At 39.0% G+C, this 20,512-nt stretch overlaps 1 protein-coding gene across 1 annotated transcript in view; it reads left to right on the top strand.

The window, feature by feature from the left end:
- Positions 1-14,128, top strand: part of CAPRIN1 (cell cycle associated protein 1) — a 63,968-nt gene extending 49,840 nt beyond the window's left edge. Inside the window, exons 9-18 of the mRNA XM_019473951.1 lie at positions 2,077-2,232; positions 3,090-3,198; positions 3,674-3,735; positions 5,699-5,809; positions 6,360-6,509; positions 6,709-6,859; positions 8,819-9,013; positions 10,253-10,353; positions 11,232-11,295; positions 12,866-14,128. Of these exons, the coding sequence (XP_019329496.1) occupies positions 2,077-2,232; positions 3,090-3,198; positions 3,674-3,735; positions 5,699-5,809; positions 6,360-6,509; positions 6,709-6,859; positions 8,819-9,013; positions 10,253-10,353; positions 11,232-11,295; positions 12,866-12,930 (1,164 nt within the window). The 3' untranslated portion in view covers positions 12,931-14,128. The remainder of the gene's footprint in view (positions 1-2,076; positions 2,233-3,089; positions 3,199-3,673; positions 3,736-5,698; positions 5,810-6,359; positions 6,510-6,708; positions 6,860-8,818; positions 9,014-10,252; positions 10,354-11,231; positions 11,296-12,865) is intronic.
- Positions 14,129-20,512: the final 6,384 nt, after the last annotated feature.

A 20,512-nucleotide genomic window follows, 5' to 3' on the forward strand; every position in this document is an offset into this window, starting at 1 on the left:
AACTTGTTTTTTCTTGAAGATACCAAATTGTTATGAATGACTTGGACTTCATAAGTTGAGTGATAGTGCTCAAATAATTGAGAACATTTTTGATAATTATGTAGGAGCCAAGTAACTGCTTGTTTTAACTCTCAAGTTTCACCTAGTCATCTGGCTTGCTTTTTTTCTTTACTTTCATTTTAAAGCTTTGTAATGTAAGAGAGGTCTATATATGGGCTCTAAATAACATTTTTCAAACAAATTTTTTTCCCACTCACAGGGCTTAATTCTTAATTTGGAAACAGTCCATAATTTGAAGTTTGGGGACTGTGTAATACAGCAGAGCAGTTGTGTTTGTTTACCAGTGTGGACAGCCTTAGGGTATGCTTCCATGGGAATTGTCACATTGCTTCTCTTTGGATGGCTAACAGTGGAGATTTGGATCTGAAAGGAATCTTGAAGAGGAATTAGGTTGTGTGTTGCTTTTTAGTTTTGTTTAGAGGGTTTTTTTTAATTATTCTATTACAGATGGCTAGGGATTTGGTCAAGGAGAGAGTCATTGGAGTTTGTGAGGCAATTGTATGTGCAGAATGTCACATACAAACAAAGTTTGTAAATCTGAGCAAGGAGTAGGCATACTGGAAGGTACTGTAGGTTTCTTTGAGAAGTTAAAAAAAATATTACAGGCTTTGAGGATGGATAGAGGGAGTTCACGTTTAAAGTTCAGAGGTGTGATTATAGAACTGGTCTAAAATAGGACTGTTTTGTCATTTGTCACGACTGCTGTACAAAAATCTGTCTTCTGCAGTTCTAATAAGAAACCAGCTCTTTTACATAAACATTTTGAACTTTCAGGTGCATGTATGCTAATTTATATCCTGTGCAACTGTAAGTTTAAGGCTTGCCTGTTTATCTGGAAGATTATTAATAATGAAAAGCTCGTGGGAATAGAGAAGCGGTGGACAAGTTACTGACAACGATCTTCTCTTTAAAGGACAGTTGTTGACATGAATGCAAATTGAAAATGGCACTTCTGTATTATGGGAGTTGCCTGAAGAGCAAAACTGGTTAGGAATGCGAAAGTGCTACTTTGTGCAGCTCAACTGTCCTTGTAACTATCTGTTTTCAAGCTATTTGATGATGGTTCTTAGATGCTCATGTTCAGCTTTCCTGGTTGCTCTGCTGTCTTTGATAAGGTGGTATTTGAAAGCATGTTGCTGTTTGTCGTACCTTTGTTTACGTGCACCATATTGGAATATGTCTAGTAAATCTGAGCTTTCTTGCCCACTCTTAAGTTGTGCTTCTGGTGTCCCCCCACGGTGCTGTCTTGCAATCTTCCCATCGTTCTTGGATGCTCATGTTCAGCTTTCCTGGTTGCTCTGCTGTCTTTGATAAGGTGGTATTTGAAAGCATGTTGCTGTTTGTCGTACCTTTGTTTACGTGCACCATATTGGAATATGTCTAGTAAATCTGAGCTTTCTTGCCCACTCTTAAGTTGTGCTTCTGGTGTCCCCCCACGGTGCTGTCTTGCAATCTTCCCATCACACAATGCTGCCTGCTATTCTCTGAGACCGTAAATCAGCTAGCTAGGATAACACTTGAGAACTCTGGTCTAGACATGGCTATGAAAATTTAAAATTTTGAAGTCTTAAAGACCAAAAAATTCTGACTCTATTTACATTTACCAAAAAGGTATGAGAAAAGAATTGTTCTCCATGCGTGCATATTTCTGAAACTTACTTTCCCTGACTTTCTTTAAATTTCCAAATGTTGATAAATTGCTGTCTCAAATCCTGCTCTAAAAAAACCCCCGTAATATTGAACAAATTTTTTGTTAGCGCTGTTCTTAACGGGGGAATAGAGTAGATGGAAAGCAAATAGAGCAGAGTCTTTAAACTTTGTGAAGCGCTCAGGTCAGTAGCTGGCCACCAGTATTGGCATGACTGTAGGAGGTTGTAATGTTTTTCTTCAAGAATGCTGTAGTAATTATGACCATAATGAATTAGGCAATAGCCATAAATTTCAAGAACTACTGAGTCAGTTCTGTGCAGTGTTATCTTAAGCTGAAATTTCAGTCGGCTGCTTGTTTCTTGTTAGGTTGTAAATTCGCTGCAGCAACAGACACAAGCTACATCTCCTCCAGTTCCTGAACCTCACACGCTTACTACCGTGGCTCAAGCAGATCCTCTTGTTAGAAGACAGCGAGTACAGGACCTTATGGCGCAGATGCAGGGCCCATACAACTTCATGCAGGTATGATGAACCCACCATGGTAGTGTGAAGCTAGAACCAAAGAAACAAAACAGCACTTTCTGGCTGTGAGTCATGATTTTAAGTCTGCTGTAGTCTATTTGAAAAATACAACGGTCTTGCAAACCGTATAGTGCTGTATGGCAAGATCTCATCCAAAGCCCACAAACCTGTATTGCTGTCGAAGTACAATTAGAGTGTTATTTAGCTTTTCAGTCCTTGTTTGTACTAAATCTACAGAGAAGGCAGAAAGTTGTGCATCACTGGGTGCCGTGGTGTATTTTGCTTAAGTGAGACCAGCTGTAAAATACCCCTTCTATAAGCTAGTTCTAAATTTTGTGTTATCAAAAACTTGTACAACACATGAAGAGAATACTTTCTGGGTTGCTTCTTGAAGGCTCTCCTCTAAAGTTAGGACAACTGGAAATGCATTAGGAGATGAGGGAATACATCAGAAAAAGCCTCTCCTCCTCCACAAAGGAAAGAGTAGACACCTTGGTAACAAATGAGGCACACGCTTCTTATGTTCCTTTTCTTGTTTATTCCTACAAAATGCTAATTTAGGATAAAGAATAAAGAGTAGCTGCCTATTCTGTCTGGCTATTAAAATCTCCCTCCAGTTATCTTTTTGCGAGATAAGCTCTAATTTGTATACATGGACTGAATTTTTATTATGATAAATGCATTTTTGGAATTTTTAGTATCTTAATTGATGTAAAATGTGTAGTAAAACCAGCAGTTGTGTAACTGTGGGCTAAACTTCCTTTATTGTGACCTGGTCGTTTCTGTATTCTGAATGTTAATATTTTTAAAAGACAGTAAATCGGATTTGATTTTGTTATTTTTATTTTTTTTCCCAGGACTCTATGCTGGAGTTTGAGAACCAAACACTTGATCCTGCCATTGTATCTGCACAGCCCATGAATCCAGCGCAGAATTTGGACATGCCACAAATGGTTTGCCCTCCAGGTTTGTAATGGTAAATCCTAAACACAAATATTGGGGAAGCCTGCAAGTCATCTATTAGAAATGCTTCAGTTACTGCTACGTAGTAAAGGGGTCATCACAAGTAATAATACAGTACTGTTAAAGTGTGTTTTTCTCAGAAATGTGATTGTACTCTTGAAGCATACTATTTGTAGACTTCGATTCTCACTTGCTTCTAGATTTTGCTTGGAAGTGTGGAACACTTTAAACTTTTTCAAATGGACAAAATATAGTTTTGCTTAGCCTTTTGGAAATTGCTGGATCATTTTGGACAACTGGAAAAAACGTACTTTGCATGGAAATGGTAATTGGTATTTTGAGTATAGCTTTGCCATGCCAAAGGCATAATCATCTTTACGATGATGAGCTCTCAGATAACGGAATTAGATAAGATGGTAATGCTATTCTGTAAAAGGTTTGATTGTACTATGTAATAAGTGAAATTATTTTACTTCAGTTCATGCTGAGTCAAGACTTGCCCAGCCTAATCAAGTTCCTGTGCAACCAGAAGCTACACAGGTAACGTGTTTAGTGAATTGTATTTTGGATTTTAAATTTATTTTAGTCTTGATTGTTGTTACAATAGGATTTAATTCATAACTTTATGAGAAATTCAAAGAAAAAGCTGAAGTTCTGATTTTGGGAAATCAGTTATCTCCATTATCTCCTCAGCGTTGTCGCTTATAAGTGTTGCTACATACAGTTTTTATGCTGTGCAGACATTGCATATTTTCTGTAATGGAGTCTTATCAGGCATTACCCTGTTAGGAAAACTGTCGGGTTCAAGGTTGAAGTATGAGTTTATTGAGGAAACTGCATTTAGAATTAGAGGCCTCTTAACCTGAAGGGCACAAGCACGGAAGCAATTGCAGTTTGTACTGATCATTCTAATGGCCCAACGTGGAGTTCTCAGCAGTTGCCAGATCTTTCAATTTGTGGAGCTTGCCTTAGTCTTCAAATTTGGTGTGTGGATATGATTTTCATTTTACAAGTTGACTTCCACGTGCCTGTGTGTTAGGCTGCCATCACTTAAAATCTGTATCCCATGTGACAGTGGTGAATTTTAAGTGTTTTTTCCGTGATTGAGAGGAAGGACTTTGTTTGGAATGCTGCTCTGTGTAGTCCTAATCTAATATAGCAGGTTAACTTGAGGTTTCTCTGTGCGTTTTTTTCAAGATGGACTAATAATTTGACATGTCAATCTCTGCCTAGTAGTGTTCTCTTTCACGTTAAGCCATGTGTAGTAATATTTTTAATTTGGATAGAAGCAAGTTGTCTTTTATTTGCTTATTTGCGACACAAATGCCAACACCTAAATAACTTGGTTAAAGGGCAGTCTGTATCTGTTTGAGTGGGCATCAGACCACAAATAGATTTAATGGATTAACTATATAGTCTGTGGTGTTGTTTTTGACTTGTTCTGTTAAGGATGAGTCCCAGTCGCTTGCTTGGATAATATTATAATACTGGAGTATTATAATACTGGAGCAGTCGGAATGAGTTTGAATGCTGTTTTCAGTTGAGCTTTCCTGAAATTCTTGTTTAAGTAGGATCTCTCAAACGTGCTTCTGCAATGTATAAATGATGTATTCACCTTTTCGTTAAGATGTGTCAGTTTCTTACTGAATTATCTAGTGATTAAAGAACTTCCTGATTTTGTATTAAGCATGTGTGGCATCTCTGAAGGACTCCGCTGGTCTCAAGTAATGAATCTGATCCCTGTAGGTGTTTGAAAACGAAAAGAAAAATCTGGATAGACTGTGTATCTCAGAGTGATGGTAGTATAAATTGCTTGCTTTATCTTGTCCAGATTAGGTCTGCAAGTTTTAAGACCCCCATTTGTATAGAAACAGGAATGTGGCTTTTTTTTCTTGAGTTTCCTCTGTATGTACCTGCTGAAGTGTTAGTACTCTCAGCAGTTTTTTTTGTAGGTGTAGAATAATTTTTTTTGGTCAGAGTTCTCTTTGCACTAGCTTTTATTTTACTGTTAAATTATATCTGTGACTTAGTCCAATGGATTTTTTTTTCTCATTTTTCTTACGTCAACCGGTGCAGCAAATGATTCCCTGGGGGATCTTGCAAGCAGTAGCTAAACTTACCTCTTTCCTTTTGAATGTTCAGCAAGGTGATGTGAACACACCCATCAGTTGTTATCAGTTGCCTCTTAAAGTCCCCAATAGCCTTAAACGCAAAGTCCTCTGCTTTGTTGGCCAGAGTTTTCACTGGACTCTGTGCAGGGGAGCAGAGGCTGTAAAATGAGCAAATTGAGTCCATTGGAAACCAGCACTTCTCTATTTCTGTATGAGCTTGGAGTTCTGTCATTTAAACTTCTGTATTTCTCTCTCTTCCCCCCCCCCCCCCCCCGTCTTTCCCCAGCTTTATCGGAATGGTAGTTGGGGTTACATAAGGAAATGAGGAGAAGGATATTCTTCAGTAAAAGCAAATACATGTCCAGCTGATTCTTTGGGGTTTATTTTGTCAGGTTCCCTTGGTTTCTTCTACAAGTGAGGGATATACAGCATCCCAACCCATGTATCAGCCTTCTCACACAACAGAGCAACGGCCACAGAAAGAATCAATTGACCAGATTCAGGCAAGTCGGATTTCACAGGGGTGGGAAGGACTCTGCTTGCAGGTGTGATCAAATGTTAGTCTATGTCTCTTTGTAAATAAAGTTCTGTAATTTTTAGTTACCTATTGATAGGGCTCCTTCAGTTCCATTTTAATTTCAGGATTTTGAGCCTGTCTGTGACCAGTAAGTCCTTCATCGTGAGACTTTGAACTTAGTAGATTGTCTGTTTAGTTAGAAGTAACATGCCGACATCAGCATACGAGCATCCATGTTGTTGGCTTAGGAAATGTGATTTTTTTTTTTTACATTGGCTACCAATTAGCCCAGAAACTTGTTCATTTCCCCGTGTAGTTTTTTCTAGTTGTGTTTCAAGTTAACAAGGGAGAAGACTGCTAGGTTTTTCCTCTCCCATTATGCTGTTGTGAATGAGGCTGTTCCGCTGAAGTAGAAAATATTCATTTGTTGAGGTGAACCTGAGGCGTTGTCACTTTTTTTTTTAAAGGGAAGTTTTTAAGCTAAATTTCTGGTATTATTCAAAAGCTGCTAAAACGTTGTTTGTTTTAATTATTAGGCTTCAATGTCACTGAATGCAGACCAGACCCCATCATCATCATCACTTCCCACTGCATCCCAGCCGCAGGTGTTCCAGGCTGGATCTAGCAAACCTTTGCATAGCAGCGGAATCAATGTTAATGCAGCTCCATTCCAATCCATGCAAACAGTAAGTAGTAAATTAATATTGAATCCCTTTATCTTGGTAGTCATTCCTTGTGTTGTTACACAAACACTGGAATCGGTCATGTAGTTACATGAAATAGTCTTTAGTTATTCACATTTCTCAGACTTGCATACTTTATGTGATGCGATGAGGAATTGTAAAAAATTAACTGGACCAGAGAGCTATTTTTCTAACATTATAGGTATTCAACATGAATGCGCCTGTTCCTCCTGTTAATGAGCCAGAAACCCTTAAGCAGCAAAATCAGTACCAGGCCAGTTACAGCCAGAGTTTCTCCAATCAGCCTCACCAAGTAGAACAATCAGATCTTCAGCAAGAGCAACTCCAGACAGGTAAACTTATTTTAGCAAAAACTAAAATGGCAATAGCTTGAGTAGAGCAGATGATCAGGCTGTGAAATCCTAGATGATGTAACAAAGCATGTCACACATTCTCAAATGTTCCTGGTCTTGCGAAGCTTTCCCCTGAACAATACCTGGTTTCTGTTACTCTGTCTCGGTTTGAATATCCATCAGGGGCTGAAATTCAGTGTGTGTATATATAGCTCCAACTGTTAGAAGAATTTTGCCCCTCGATTCAGTTTTCTATGGGTTTAAAGAAAACGTGAACAGGATTAAGGATTATTCTAAAGATGAAAGCAGTATAGTGGAGTACTTGCTCTGCTGATGTTAAGGTTGGATGATCCTTAAATTTGCCTTAAAAAAAAAAAAAAAGCTTGCACTATTTGAGATGACATTTTAAAAAGGAAATAGTAAGCTAGAATTGAGAGCAAATATGGACTGCTTCTCACAGATGATGTAAGGTTCATAAAGATCTAGAACCTTTTGGTAAAATCAGTTAGACGTGGTTTGAATACAGCAGGCAAAATGCTTTCCAAGTTAGCAACTTAACAAAAACAAACGGTAAAATAAAGTCTGTGTACAAAGCTATTCTTCTCCCAGCTCTCTCCTTGCTTTCCATTGAGATAAAATTTGCAGATGCAGAGAGGGATTTTGAGTGAAGAGCACAGGACAGAGATGACAAGGGTGAAGTGCTAACAGCTACTGGAGGTGGAGTAAGGAAAAAGAGCCTGATCCTTTTTCTCTATAACTGATTATGGTCTTGAATTTTGTCTTCCTTGCAAGTTGGGATACTGGGGTGGGTGGATGAGAAGAGGGAAAACCAAGTTTTCGTTATCTATATTTTTTTGAGCCATATACAGCACAAGGCAGAAAGGCAGTCTGGGGAACGCTGGTGTTTGAAGGTGGGCCATGCAGTATTAAATGCTTAACTTAATATAACAGCTAAGTAAATGCAACTGTTGATACACAGAAAATGCAGTGGCCTTAGAACAAAACCTGCGTACTAATTAAACACTCAAAAGGATGACCGCTTCATGCATTCTGTGAGAATCAATGGGAAGTTGAGAAGGGAGGATCTACACAAAAGTTCCATAGCGCTCTGTGGCTGAGTGAAGTAGACATCCAGTTGTGCTCCCTGATGGATTCCCTTCCTGCGTACGAGAAGGGCTTTATCACTTAAAAAATTTTCTCTGAGATGTTGCTTCAGTATTTGTTATCAGGCTAAATTTTACAGCTGTTTTGCTCTTACATTCAGAATTTCATCTTCTATTACACTTCCTGAGCCTGCAGCCCTCAGGATTGCTTTTGTAATCCACTTAATTCCCATGAAGATGTTGTGGCATACTTTACTTCAAAGATGCAGATAGTCTCAAGCTATCCATCCTGCTCTTGCCTTTTGATTTACACGTCCTGTATAAAGAAAGGATCCCCTAGCCTGTACAGTTAAAACAGCAGCTCTGTTAAAATGTTCCCATCAATCTCAGCTTAGTCAGCACAGCTACACCTAACAGTGTTTCACTAGTTAGTGAAAGCAAAGATTTCTTAGTGGCTCTCTGCTGGTTCAGAGAGGAGGAGGTTACAGAAGTGGGTTAACTTATTCATATTGTTTTTTCCAGAGTGTGTGTTGCTGATTTCTAAAGGGTTTGAAGTAGCACAGGAAAATTGTACCTGCATTAGGAATACTTGTTGCTGCACTTACGCTAGAGACTTCGTGATGCTGACTTAAATGAACTCTACCGTTTCTGGGTTGTCTTAATGTTGTGGAATATCTGACTAGTAATTGATACTTAATTCTGCAGAGTATTTTTCTTTGAATGGGTGAGCATTTACTGACGCGTTCAGTGGTATTTCAAAGCTTTGAATGTTGAGTTTGAAGAGAGTATATGTGGGAACATAAATAAACATACACAGACTTTTACAGTTCATTTTTTCTCCCCACTTCCAATATAGTGGTTGGTACTTACCATGGTTCCCCGGACCAGACTCATCAAGTGGCGGGTAACCACCAGCAACCTCCCCAACAGAATACTGGATTTCCACGTAACAGTCAGCCTTACTACAACAGTCGAGGAGTGTCTCGTGGTGGATCACGTGGGGCTCGTGGCTTAATGAACGGTTACAGGGGACCGGCAAATGGATTTAGAGGTAAACAGCTTTATTAAACTCTCTCATTTGACTTTTACTTACTTCTTTCTGGAAACACCACGTCAAGATACTACGTGTTAAACTGACCTACTGTTGTTTTTATACTGTAGTAGTATCTCTGTAAGATATTTAAACTTGTAGTAAAAATTCCATTTGCTTTAGCTAACTTAAGCAGCTGAAATTTTAGGTGTTTGGTTAGGCTTCCTACTAGGATGTAAACAAGCATTTTTTTTCTGTTCTGTGCTGAAGGCTTAGTGTTAGTTTGATTAGGCATCTGCTCTAAGTATAAGCAAACACGGAAATATCCAACAGAACTTCACAACCATCAAGTGAGGAATTCAGATGCCAATTGGTATTTCAAAATTTTTTTTTTTCCCAGTTATGGTAGAACCAGTGTATTTTAAAGAGTTCTGTGTTTCATCATGTTAAGAATAGGCTGGATAATGTAGAAATACAAGAACAAAAAAGTCATTACTCTTAGGTAATTAACAGGAGCGGAGGAATGATACTAAAAGTCATTACTCTGAGGTAATTAACAGGAGCGGAGGAATGATACTGTAGTTCTGGATAAATAAGAGAACTGGCTGTCAGCGTTATGAAGATGTGTATGTTAGAACGGGGGGGAGAGATGGTTTCTTTGTTGGGTGTTGTGGGATTAGGCTAATGGATGCAGTACTGTGTTCTTGGGCCATGTTCTCTTCCTCTCATGTGGTTGGAGAGTAGAGGAAAAACCTCTATAATAAAAATACAACTGATTGTAGTAGGGAATGCAGTGGTCACTTCTTGTCTGCTTAAAATTGATCTGGATTCCAAGTGTTAGACCCTTGGGACTGGAGCCATCCTTGGACGTGGTTCCCAGCACTCAGGAGAGTCTTGGCTCAGGAGCAGCTTCTTGCTTGAGTTGGCTGCTGTGGCCTTGCAGGTGACAGCTGTTACATTTAGATCCTAGTATTATGGTTAACTCTGGATTGAATGTTATGTAAATCAAACTTCAAATTACTAGAGAAATGCATTGAATTGCTATCTCCTCCCAGTTCTTACTAGGTCTTCATTCGTGTTTCTTGTAATAGTATTAGCACTGATGTTGCAAACGTTTGCTTGACTTGCAGGTAAACAGTGCTTACTAAAGGGTTTTTTTCCTCGGGTTTAGGTAAAATGCTGTTACTGCTTTTCTTTATATGGTAGCATAAAGTAATAGCCTGTCATTTCCAAGTGAAAGACTTGTACCCTGTTCCTTAGGAGGATATGATGGCTACCGTCCTTCCTTTTCCAACACTCCAAACAGTGGTTACACGCAGCCCCAATTTAATGCTCCTCGGGATTATTCAAACTACCAGCGGGTAAGCTACCATTATGTTGTGACAGTCTAGGATTAGAAGAAAAAAGTACCTGTCAGCGAAAGCACTCAAATCTATTAGTGAAAACTTTTCTGAGGACTTTTTTTATTGCTAATGAAGAGAAAAGTTTCAGGTACTAAACAGGTATTTAGAAATAGCAGAATATTAAATGGCTGGTTATAATTGGGAAATGTGTTCTGTTTGGCTGATTGATCTCTAAAGGAATTAGTCTAGTAACTAGAGCAAGGTTGAGTGAATTATAAAGAACTCTTTCTTAAATATAATTCACAGCTTTGTCAGAAAGAAACTTAAAGAACTTAAATCCATTGCAATTAACTTTTCAAACTTGTTTGGGATTGCCTGTCTTCTGCAGGACTGATTTTGTGTAGAATTTCGTTGTTCTGAAGGAAGTATACTCAGTTTGCTCAAAGCTTAGACTGACTGGAAAATGTCTAACTGCATATCTCCAAACAAGTATTTATAAGCAAATGAGATGACAGATTTTGATCCTGCTGTTAGAATGTTGCTTCATTTGTTGACGGGTCCTTCAGCAAATTCATCTGTTTGACCTCTGTGTAGTCTGAAAAATTTGAACACTAAATACACCTATTTACATTTCTTACTTAGATTGAACAACATACCCTGTAACTGGAGAGAGAATTTGTCATTGTGTGTTTTATTATACCTGCTAAGTACTAGTAGGAGTAAGAATTTATTTTGTTAAGATTAATTTAATAAAATGCTGTATGTTGAAGTCACGGGTGTCTTGTCAGTGCATATTGTTTTAAAAGCCTCTCATTTTACTGGCAATTAATAGCTTCCTGAAACCTAACAAAATGCCCAGGTTTTATGTTGTAACTTTTTTCATTTCTTTGCTTCAGGATGGATATCAACAGAATTTCAAACGTGGCTCTGGACAAAGTGGACCTCGGGGAGCTCCTAGAGGTAATTCCTGAGTAGTGAATAATTGATTTGGACTGAACAGAAGTTTTTGGTCCAACTTCTGCAGTTTGGGATTTAAAAAGCAACCTCACTCCTTATTCAGCAGGTCACAATTGAAGAATAAGCTTACTTTCCTCTGACCTCATAGTTGAGCTTGCTTTTGAACAGGGGTTGGACTTGGAGGACCTCTTGAGGTCCCTTCTGACTTGAATTATACTGTGGTCCCTTGAACTTGTGGAAGTTTAGTTGGCAGTTGAGTAAGGGATTCTTTGAAAAGAAGTTAAAACAACAATTGCTTTTGGCAATTTAAATGTAGCAGAACTATTTAGTTGGCTTTTATTAATGAAAGCCTTAGGAAAGTGATTTTTTTGGGTTTTGTGAGGTTTATCATGACTTAAGATCCGCTTACTAGGTGCATTAGAAGTTTGCAAGTAAGACTTGCTTATAAAGCAGACATTGGGCTTGAGCTGGCTGTCAGCCTTGGAGATTGTATGTTACTCTGTTGCACTAAAAGATGTCCTACTGCATCTGCTGTGGAGGTCTCTTTTGATCTAAGGATACCAAAACTTCCCTCCATGCTCATCTGTTCCTTGATCCTGTAGAATTGTTGCTTTTAGCTTATGGAGGTGTGTTGTCCTGTAGTGTTTGGTGAGCGTTTGCCACATGTTCATCTGAGAAAACAGAGAAAAAAAACCCCACATATATAATGAGGCTGTAGTTGAACTTCTGAATTTTATGTTCAACACTATTTCCACAGTTCTTTTTTTAGTAGATTTTTGGTGATGAGACTGTGCTCTGTCTCAATACAGACATTTCCGTGAGAATTTTGAGTTACCACCAGAGCACTTTGTCAGTGAGGACAGCTCGAGGCTGTACGTTGCACTGCCTGTGAAACCACAGTTCCGTGTGGTAGTTTGGTTTTGAAGAGTTCTGTCCTTGACTCTTGGTACTTAAAGCCCTATAGTTTGGAACTGTGGCCTGAAGTTCAACGTAGTATTAGGCTGTGGTGAAACTGGGAGCATATTTTAGGAAGCACAACTATAGTGAAGAAAAGTCTTGAGGTGCTTTGTCAGGGATCCGCAGGCAAACATGAGAGGGATTCCCCAAGTGACCTACAATTCTCATATACTGAGGGTGTCCTTCAGTGTCCACAGGCAGTGTCCTTCTTAAGGAATGAAGAAAAGAATGGAAGTTAAAACATGATTAGTTAGCTCACAGTACTTATATTTAAAATACAGTAAACCAATTATTCCTTACATTACTGCAAAACTTTTAATTTTAGTCTTACATTTATATCTTCATGACCCTTGACCCCCCCCCCCCCCCCCTTCTCATTTTTACTTGAAGTGATTACAACTTTGTAGTTCCGGGAAAAAAAGTATTGTGATAAAGCTGAAAACTGTAAAGACAGGTTAAATGCTGTTGAGTTTTGAGTTGAAGGAGCTTTTGGAACCACATGTAGTCTAGATACATACCTTGGAATTCTTACCCAGTTTAGACCAGAGCTTTTAGGAATTTTTTAAAATAACCTGACTTCATACATAATTCAAGTGCCTTTTTATGTGTTTTCTAGGTCGTGGAGGGCCCCCAAGACCAAACAGAGGGATGCCTCAAATGAATGCTCAGCAAGTGAATTAAACAAATTCACAGGATTACATTAAACGCCAAAAACACACTGGCCAGTGTACTATACATGTTACCAGAAGAGTTATTATCTATTTGTTCTCCCTTACAGGAAGTTTGTTGTAAAGGGACTATTTTCATTACCCATAATGACAGGACTACAGTTGCCAGCTTTATATTACCTGGATATGGAAAGGAGCGAAACAACGTTTACTCTGCATGTTCTGTCCTAAGCATCATCTTGAGCCTTGCACATGAGATTCAGATTCCTCACCCTTGCTAAGAGTAAAGCAAAAAGGGCAATTTTCAGGGTGATCCAATCTCCATGGTTAACTGAAGTGGCAGGAAAAAGCAAAGACTCACTTCTGACATTTAAAAGTGATGTAACAAATTTGGATAAAATCTGCAAATTCGTAAAGATTTACTGTGGTGGCAGTTGACAAAACTTAACGTTCCCGTGAAAGGATGGAAAAGGTGAAGTGTGGCTTGGTAGAGCAACTGCATTTCAGCTTTTTCTTATTAAATTGAAGCACTGAACAGTTCAAGATGCGTAGTGATGCATATTTCCCTAAATAGACAAATAGGCTTATAGCCAGTTTTTGACAAAGAAGCAGCACCCTTAGCTACAGCACTCCTGACCAGCGCCCTGTTTACTGTGGCTAAGGATTTAAGAATGCTTGCATAACTGCTAATGTAATTGTGTAATTTTTTTTTTTTTAAAGAAGAAAAAAACCAACTGTGATTTGGCACTTCAACAAAATTTTGCAACAAATGTGAGAGATAATCTGGATGGCCACTGTATATTTGATGTGAAGTATTTAGTTCTCTCTTTGAAACACTTTTAAGTTTCTTTGATAGCAATGACTTTTGTAAGGATTGGTATTCTCTATCATTCCTTATGACTCGCACATTGTCTGTCACTAATACTTGACCTTGCTGTATTATCACCTAAATAACTGATGCCGGTACTGATGGAAATGTCTAATGGATAATCATAACACTTTTGGTCACATGTCCTTTTGTCTTTCCTGCAGCCTTGAAGGTTTTAAGAAATCTCAAATGCCCGCTGCTGCTGCCCTTTTAATTGCTATCTTTTGAAAAGCACCAGTATGTGTTTGAATTGATTTCCCCTTTTAAGGGAAATGACAGCCAGCAGTTACAGTTCTAATGGTATAAGTAAGACAAATAAAACATGTTTATAAAAATTGTATCCTGGAACACTGGTTTTCAACGACTGAAACAAATTGAATGTAATGGGGTGACATTTCATAAGGTTGGTTTGTTGTTTCCCCCCCGCCCCCCCATCGATTCTCTTTTTTCCTGAGTAGACGCAAACCCTCCTCCTGTTTTTCTGATTTTATTCTAATAGCTGTGACTTCTTCTGGGAAACTTTTCTTTTTATGGACTTTCCTTTTCATCAAGGCAGCAATGTATAAAAGAAATGGCGTAAGACTAGGAGCTGGAAAATACCGAGTCTTATTCAAGTTTTTACTGCATACTTGTGGTATAATCTTTGGAAAATCACTTGTGCCTACCTTTTGTGCACATGCACTCTCTCTGCAGTGGGGAGAATATATTGATAGCTGCCTCCATAGAGGTGTTGGTAGTTCTGTTGCATTCTATAGCACGTGCAAGAAGAAAAGTGCTATATACGTTAAGTATTGCTCATCAAATAATTCCTACTTGTGGAAGGGTGAAATTAAGGAACAGCTACATGTTGAAGGTTGTTTTCACTCAGAGGGTCACTTCTACTTTGTATCACAACTGAACTTTCAGGACTTGTAGTCAAATATTTTGACTTCGTTGTGAAATAATCTGAAACTCCATACAAATAAGTGGTAATATCACTTTTCCATGTTCCGTGTGAAGAGCGCAAATGGGAAATGTTTTTACTGAGAGAAGTGATAAGCTTGTGAAGGAGATACTACGCACCAGACATCTTGAAACGATGCTGGTGGCTAGAAGCAGCAGTTTTAGTCAAGGCTTAGAAACATTCCGTACCAGTATAACAATATAAACTGCAGTCCGGTGAGAAGTTGCTGTTCTGTGTCTTTTTTAGGAAGCTATTACTGAGATAATAGTCCCAACTGTTTTTTAACTGGAAAAAATAAAAAGACAAACCTTTTAATGTTGAACTGATGTAGGAAAACAGTGAATTCTTTTTTTAATTGTTTTATTTTTTTGTGCATCGGCTTTTTAAATGATTGGTAGAACACAAGCTCTTTGGCTTTTTCCATTGCACACCAAATGCTTCTTAAATAGCTAATTGTAGTTTGACAGTAAACTTGCAGCATACTGAATTAAAGACCGCTGAATGGATCAGAACATTCCACTTAACCTTTTGGGTTTGAGTTGTTTTTTTTTTTTTAAAAAACCTTAAATTTTTTAATAAAACATTGGGTAGTAGAGAGGCCTCTTAATTGAGATAGAACTTTGTAAGCCTTTTCATGTATGAAAATGGCCTTTAGAATAGCTGCTCTACTGTATGCTGATAGAGGGAGATGTGTTATAATAATAACAGCTGTCAAACAAGTACGTAAGATGTGTTTAATCTGGGAATTTGCACTGACTCCTTTAATCTCAATACATGTGTCTAATAAACGGTATACTGGAAAATTGGCTTGAGTCACAGTATGGCACATAGATCCACTAACTGTTTTTTCTGGCCTGTTCTGGGGAGCTTTTGAGTATCTTCACTCTGTATCTGAGCTCTAGACCTGAGTTCCATCCAGATCACAAGCGCTCCTAGATAATGTCTTTTGAAAAAGATCATATTTTGAACAAAGACCATTGTAAGAAGTGATCGTATTGAGGCGAAACGGTGGCAGTTTGGGGCTGGTTCTGTTGTGGAGCCCTTTCTGGATGCCAGGGGGCGAGCTGTGTTTAGTGAGGTGCTGCTTTAGGATAGCTCTGGCCTGATGCCCGTGGCTGGAAAGTGCAAGTGAGCATAACAAAGTGCTACTTCTGAGCCTGTATGTAGACACATCAGTTGCACTCTTTGGTGATTTTACTTGATTCTTCTGTGAATCGATCTTTTGGGAGCATAACAGACTAGTTATGGCTGCCTTCTTGCGTATACAGCTACTACGAGGAGATACAGATTTTTATTTTGGCAGGGGCTTCATTATCTAATATTGCTAGGCTGTGATAACGTACAGTGGTATGTGTTTGAGAACAAACTTCTAGCTTCAGCGTCTTACTTCCTCTTGGCTGTAATACGAGGATTCTTGAGTAAATTTATAAATCGCTCGAGTTTCCAGATGTTTCTACCTAATGTTGCTGTGTCTGGGAAACTTGGATCCTTCCTAGACATCCTCCAACTTAAATGTTTAACTCCGAAATCATGAGCTGTTGTATCATACCGAAGGTCAATGTTGTCCTACATTTTACTTCTATGTTCTCGTGTATACAGGCTGTCTTTTTAAGAACAGTTCACCAATACGACTTTCGGGTTTTGCTGTGGAGGGAGTTCTAGACTTCACTTAACCGCTGTTTTCTTTCCAAGATAACTGTCTTTTGTGTATAGCAATCTCTAAAGCGTAACATCATGCAGAGTAGTTGGAAGAGCAATGTTGACTTCTTGTTAAATAGCCAGTTAGTGTATTCTGCTGGGACTTTATAACTCTCAGAGAATTTTGTGACCTTAAAAACATGTCTTCTCAAAATGTCCTGCTGACCTCACTTGTTAGACAGGCAGATTCTTTGACTGGGTTACAGGTTACCGTCGTACGTGTCTTTGGAGAATGGATTGAGCTTCCTTCTTTCCCCCAAATGGCATTTGAGTAACTACTTTGGAGAGAGGAGAGTTACTGAAAAGGCTTTAACTCTGGACAAATACTGAAAAGATGAGAAATGATACTGAAAAAGTGGTTAAACTTCGTATGATTAAAAGCAAATAGGGCAAAACCTTTGTGGTCCAGCAGAGTAAGATACAAAACCAACTGGTGAGAAAAATCTTGATCTTCCTATTCTTGTTTTTGAAGCTCTGGCATTGCCCAAGCTGAGTAGTTGACTTTTCTTACCTCTTCTTTGCAAGAACCGTTGATTACAAATGCACATCTGAGATACAAGCGTCTGGGCTCAGTGGACGACGTTGTGCTGTGTTCTTCAGTTTTCTCCCACCCCAAGTCTCCTGTGGATACGAAGGGACATGAGAACGCTGCTCATTAACCAGCCCCATTAATGAGGCCGCCAGTCACATCTTGAAAAACAAAGATCATCCCTCTTGCGCATGCGAAACTGTTCTTGATTAAAGGGTGTGCAACGTACTGAAACGGATACTTGAAGATACAAATTTATAGCTGGAGTTGAGGTTTGTGACTATATGGAGTAGACTGGATTTTAGTCTTTCAGATCTGTGCACCTGTTTTTACAGTATTTGATCTGCGTTGAATGTGGATGGGACTAGAAGGGTTTTTGGTCGCTTGAGCTGGCACCAACTAAGTTCTGCAGATGGGGTGGGTAGGTGTTCTTCACCATGGACTGACCGAAAAATCGGTGCCTCATCTGAAGAGCAAGCAGGAAATGATCCTGAATAATTTGAACTTAGAAAGAAGATTATTTCCTTATTCAAATCTGGGCTTAAATATAGTTATGATTATTGTCTGGAACTTTACTGGAAACTCAAACATTGCAAAATTGTGTCGTTTCCTTCTAATTTTGGTTTTCTCTGAATGGCAAAATTTGTTAAAATTCCTTTGACTGTTCCATCACAACGTCAGCATCCGAGTGTTTGACTGGTCTCGTACTAATCTTGGCTGTCTTAACAGTCAGTGGCAGAACTTAACAGAAGGAGCTTTGACATGAACTTTGGGAAAGTTCCCTTATTTAACATCAGAGTAGCATACCTGACATCATGAAGAAGGCTAATCGCTTGAACTAGAACGTGTTTCTGTTTGGCCAGTTTGTTTTTCCAGAAGGAGGGAGAAGGGGAAGGTCCTTCAAACTTGCCGGTTTGCAAATAACTGCTTGCTTGTACATCCAAATGTTTTCCATCCCAGTCAGTACCTTTTCCAAGAGGAAAGGTTCTGTGCTTTTGAGAACCGCTGCACCTGGCTGCTTAGGGTTTGATGTTGCGTTCAAATCGTCTTAACGTGAAAAGGAAAGAAGACATCTACGCTGTAGTAGACTGTTAAACTTAATGTCTCTTCCTCTGTGTATTCCCCTGACCCTCAAACACGTCTACGAAAACTTAAAAGCAGCGTTTTGGTTTTCTGCCTCTATTCCTACAGGGTTTCAGAAACAGGGCGTTGTCGAATTTTTGGTGTACGGCAGAGTCTCTGATGAGAAACTAATTTTCTAAATGGTTTATCAAAGGGAAGAGGTGCTATTCTGTTAACCACTTTCTTAGGTTTTTTGAATATAATGCAATTAAAATTATTTGTGGCTCTCTAGATCTACCCTTAATGGAGGGAAGGAATTCTGTTTTCCAAAATCCACATCCTAAAGCCAGTTTGAGCGGCGCTTAAGAGAACTGTATTTGGAAAACTTCAGCCTAACTTGACATTTTTGTTCTGAACTAAATCTATCGTCGTTAGCTCTTGCTGCAGTTATTAACCCATTAATTTTAAAAACTAGGTTCTGTTCCCCCCCTCCCGTTAATGTTCATACAGTAATCAGATGGGTGTAACTAGCTCCGTTCCAACTACGGTGGCCAATTTCTCCTTTCTAGAAAATGTGCTCAAATACCCAATAGTGGGTCAAGAGTGCACCTGAAATTTTGCTATCAAGATAAATTTTAGTAATTATCCGTTAGACTCTTCTTAAATGAAAATGTATTTCCTTTTTTTGAAGCTATTCAATTTTAGAATAAATTTTAGTAATGCATCTACCATATAAAATAAGTCTTTGGAATTACGTTTCAGTTAATTGTCAGATTTAAATTTTCTGATGGCCTTAAACATACCTGTATATATGTCTTTGCAGTTCTTTAACTCAGCGTTTAAAACAAATTGCTCCATGGCTTATGTAAACACTTGAAAAATAAATCTATTTAAATGTTTTATGTCCTTCCCTTTGAAGCAAATATTTCATACCCATACCTTAAGGAATTGTCTTGCTACACGTCTGTTGCATTGGTGGTTTTGTCTCGGTAACTGGGCTTACCTGGGTTCACCTCAAAAAATACTGTTCTACAGCCTTTACGATTCTTAATTCAATAGTTTTATCATATTTTTGCTATATTTTAAAACTTAAATATTTTATCCCAAAATACATCCAGTGGTATCAAACACGTTTTTCCTATGATGTTACCGGGTTTTAAATACTTCATTGTTCAAATGTTTAAGTTCAAAACTTCTTTTTTGGCAGTATTAAAAGCTAAGAATAAATATATCTATGCAAATAGCTTGGCTCAACTTTGGTATTGAAGGGTTAATGTTACAGATTTTAGGTTATTAGGAGTAGTTTTGCTGTCAGTTTGAGAATAAATTTAGTGTTTCTGAAAACTCTTACTAGGATTTAAACCAAGTCGGATTGATAAATTGTTCTCCTGTTGCAGCTCCACAGTTGTGCGACTTGGGCTTTCGTATAGAAAACTTTCAAACAGCCGTGGTTTAACTAAACAGCTGAGCTTAAATGTTACAAGCTACCTAGTTTTATTGAGAAGCAAGGTTACTAACATTTCTTGGGATTTCATAGTTTAGTATCGGACGATAATGGATCCTAAAGATGTGTTATTTTTCTGTCCATGTGCTCTGTTTGCTTTCTGCAGTCTGGTTTCCGTGGCAACACTGTGTATCCAAATGCCCAGGGTTTTTTTTTTTCCCCCTCACACAGGACCAAAGGACACCTAGTGACGCAGCGTGTATCGCGAATGCGGGACCGCGGTGTGTGGAATGGAGTGTCTTTATAAAATCATTAGCGATGCGGTGTTTCCTCCAACAGGACTGGGGTTTGCAAGCAAGATTCATTTAGAGCAAAGGATTTCAAAAAATAAAATCGGCCTTGCCATTGCGACTGAAGTTTGCTTTATCCATTTCTGCAGTCAGTTACACAAAGAGAATAGGTGTGAAGAGGTGTGAGGGTTCCTGGCTCCTGTCCCCGAGCTGGTCTGCCTCTCTGCGGGCTTTGGGCGCGCTCTGGGTTATTGCCGCGTGCTAATTTGGTTTGGTGTATGTAATACGTAATTTAAAAAGTAGCTTCCAAAACTCCTGTATTTTCCCCGGCTGGAGAGTCCTTGTTATTTAAGCAATTGCTTTGTGTTCATTTGTTCTCACAGTTACACGTTTGTCCGAAGGCGAGTCTGGTGACGCCGTCTCTAGCTCGGTTTCGGGTCAGTCAGGCCTAAAAGGTGGCTGCTCTCCACCTTCTCCTCAGAGGGGGGCGCAGGTCCGTGCTGAGCGATCTCTTCCGAGGCCGAGGGCGTTGCTGCCTGCTCCCTTCTGGAAACGGGAGACTCCTCAGGGAGCCCAGCCCGGTGAATGGCGGCCGCGTGCCGGGAAAGGGGTTAACGCCGCTAAAACGCGGTGAAGGCTCTGGTCGATGCGTGTTTCCTCAACGCCACTGCGACTTTCCCATGTGGAAAACTAGCTTAAATTATTCTGCTTTAAAAAAATATATATATATGTATATATGCGCACACACACACGTATGCCGC

This window comes from Aptenodytes forsteri, unplaced genomic scaffold, assembly GCF_000699145.1.
Source record: "Aptenodytes forsteri isolate BGI_AS27 unplaced genomic scaffold, ASM69914v1 Scaffold252, whole genome shotgun sequence".
Lineage (NCBI taxonomy): Eukaryota > Metazoa > Chordata > Aves > Sphenisciformes > Spheniscidae > Aptenodytes > Aptenodytes forsteri.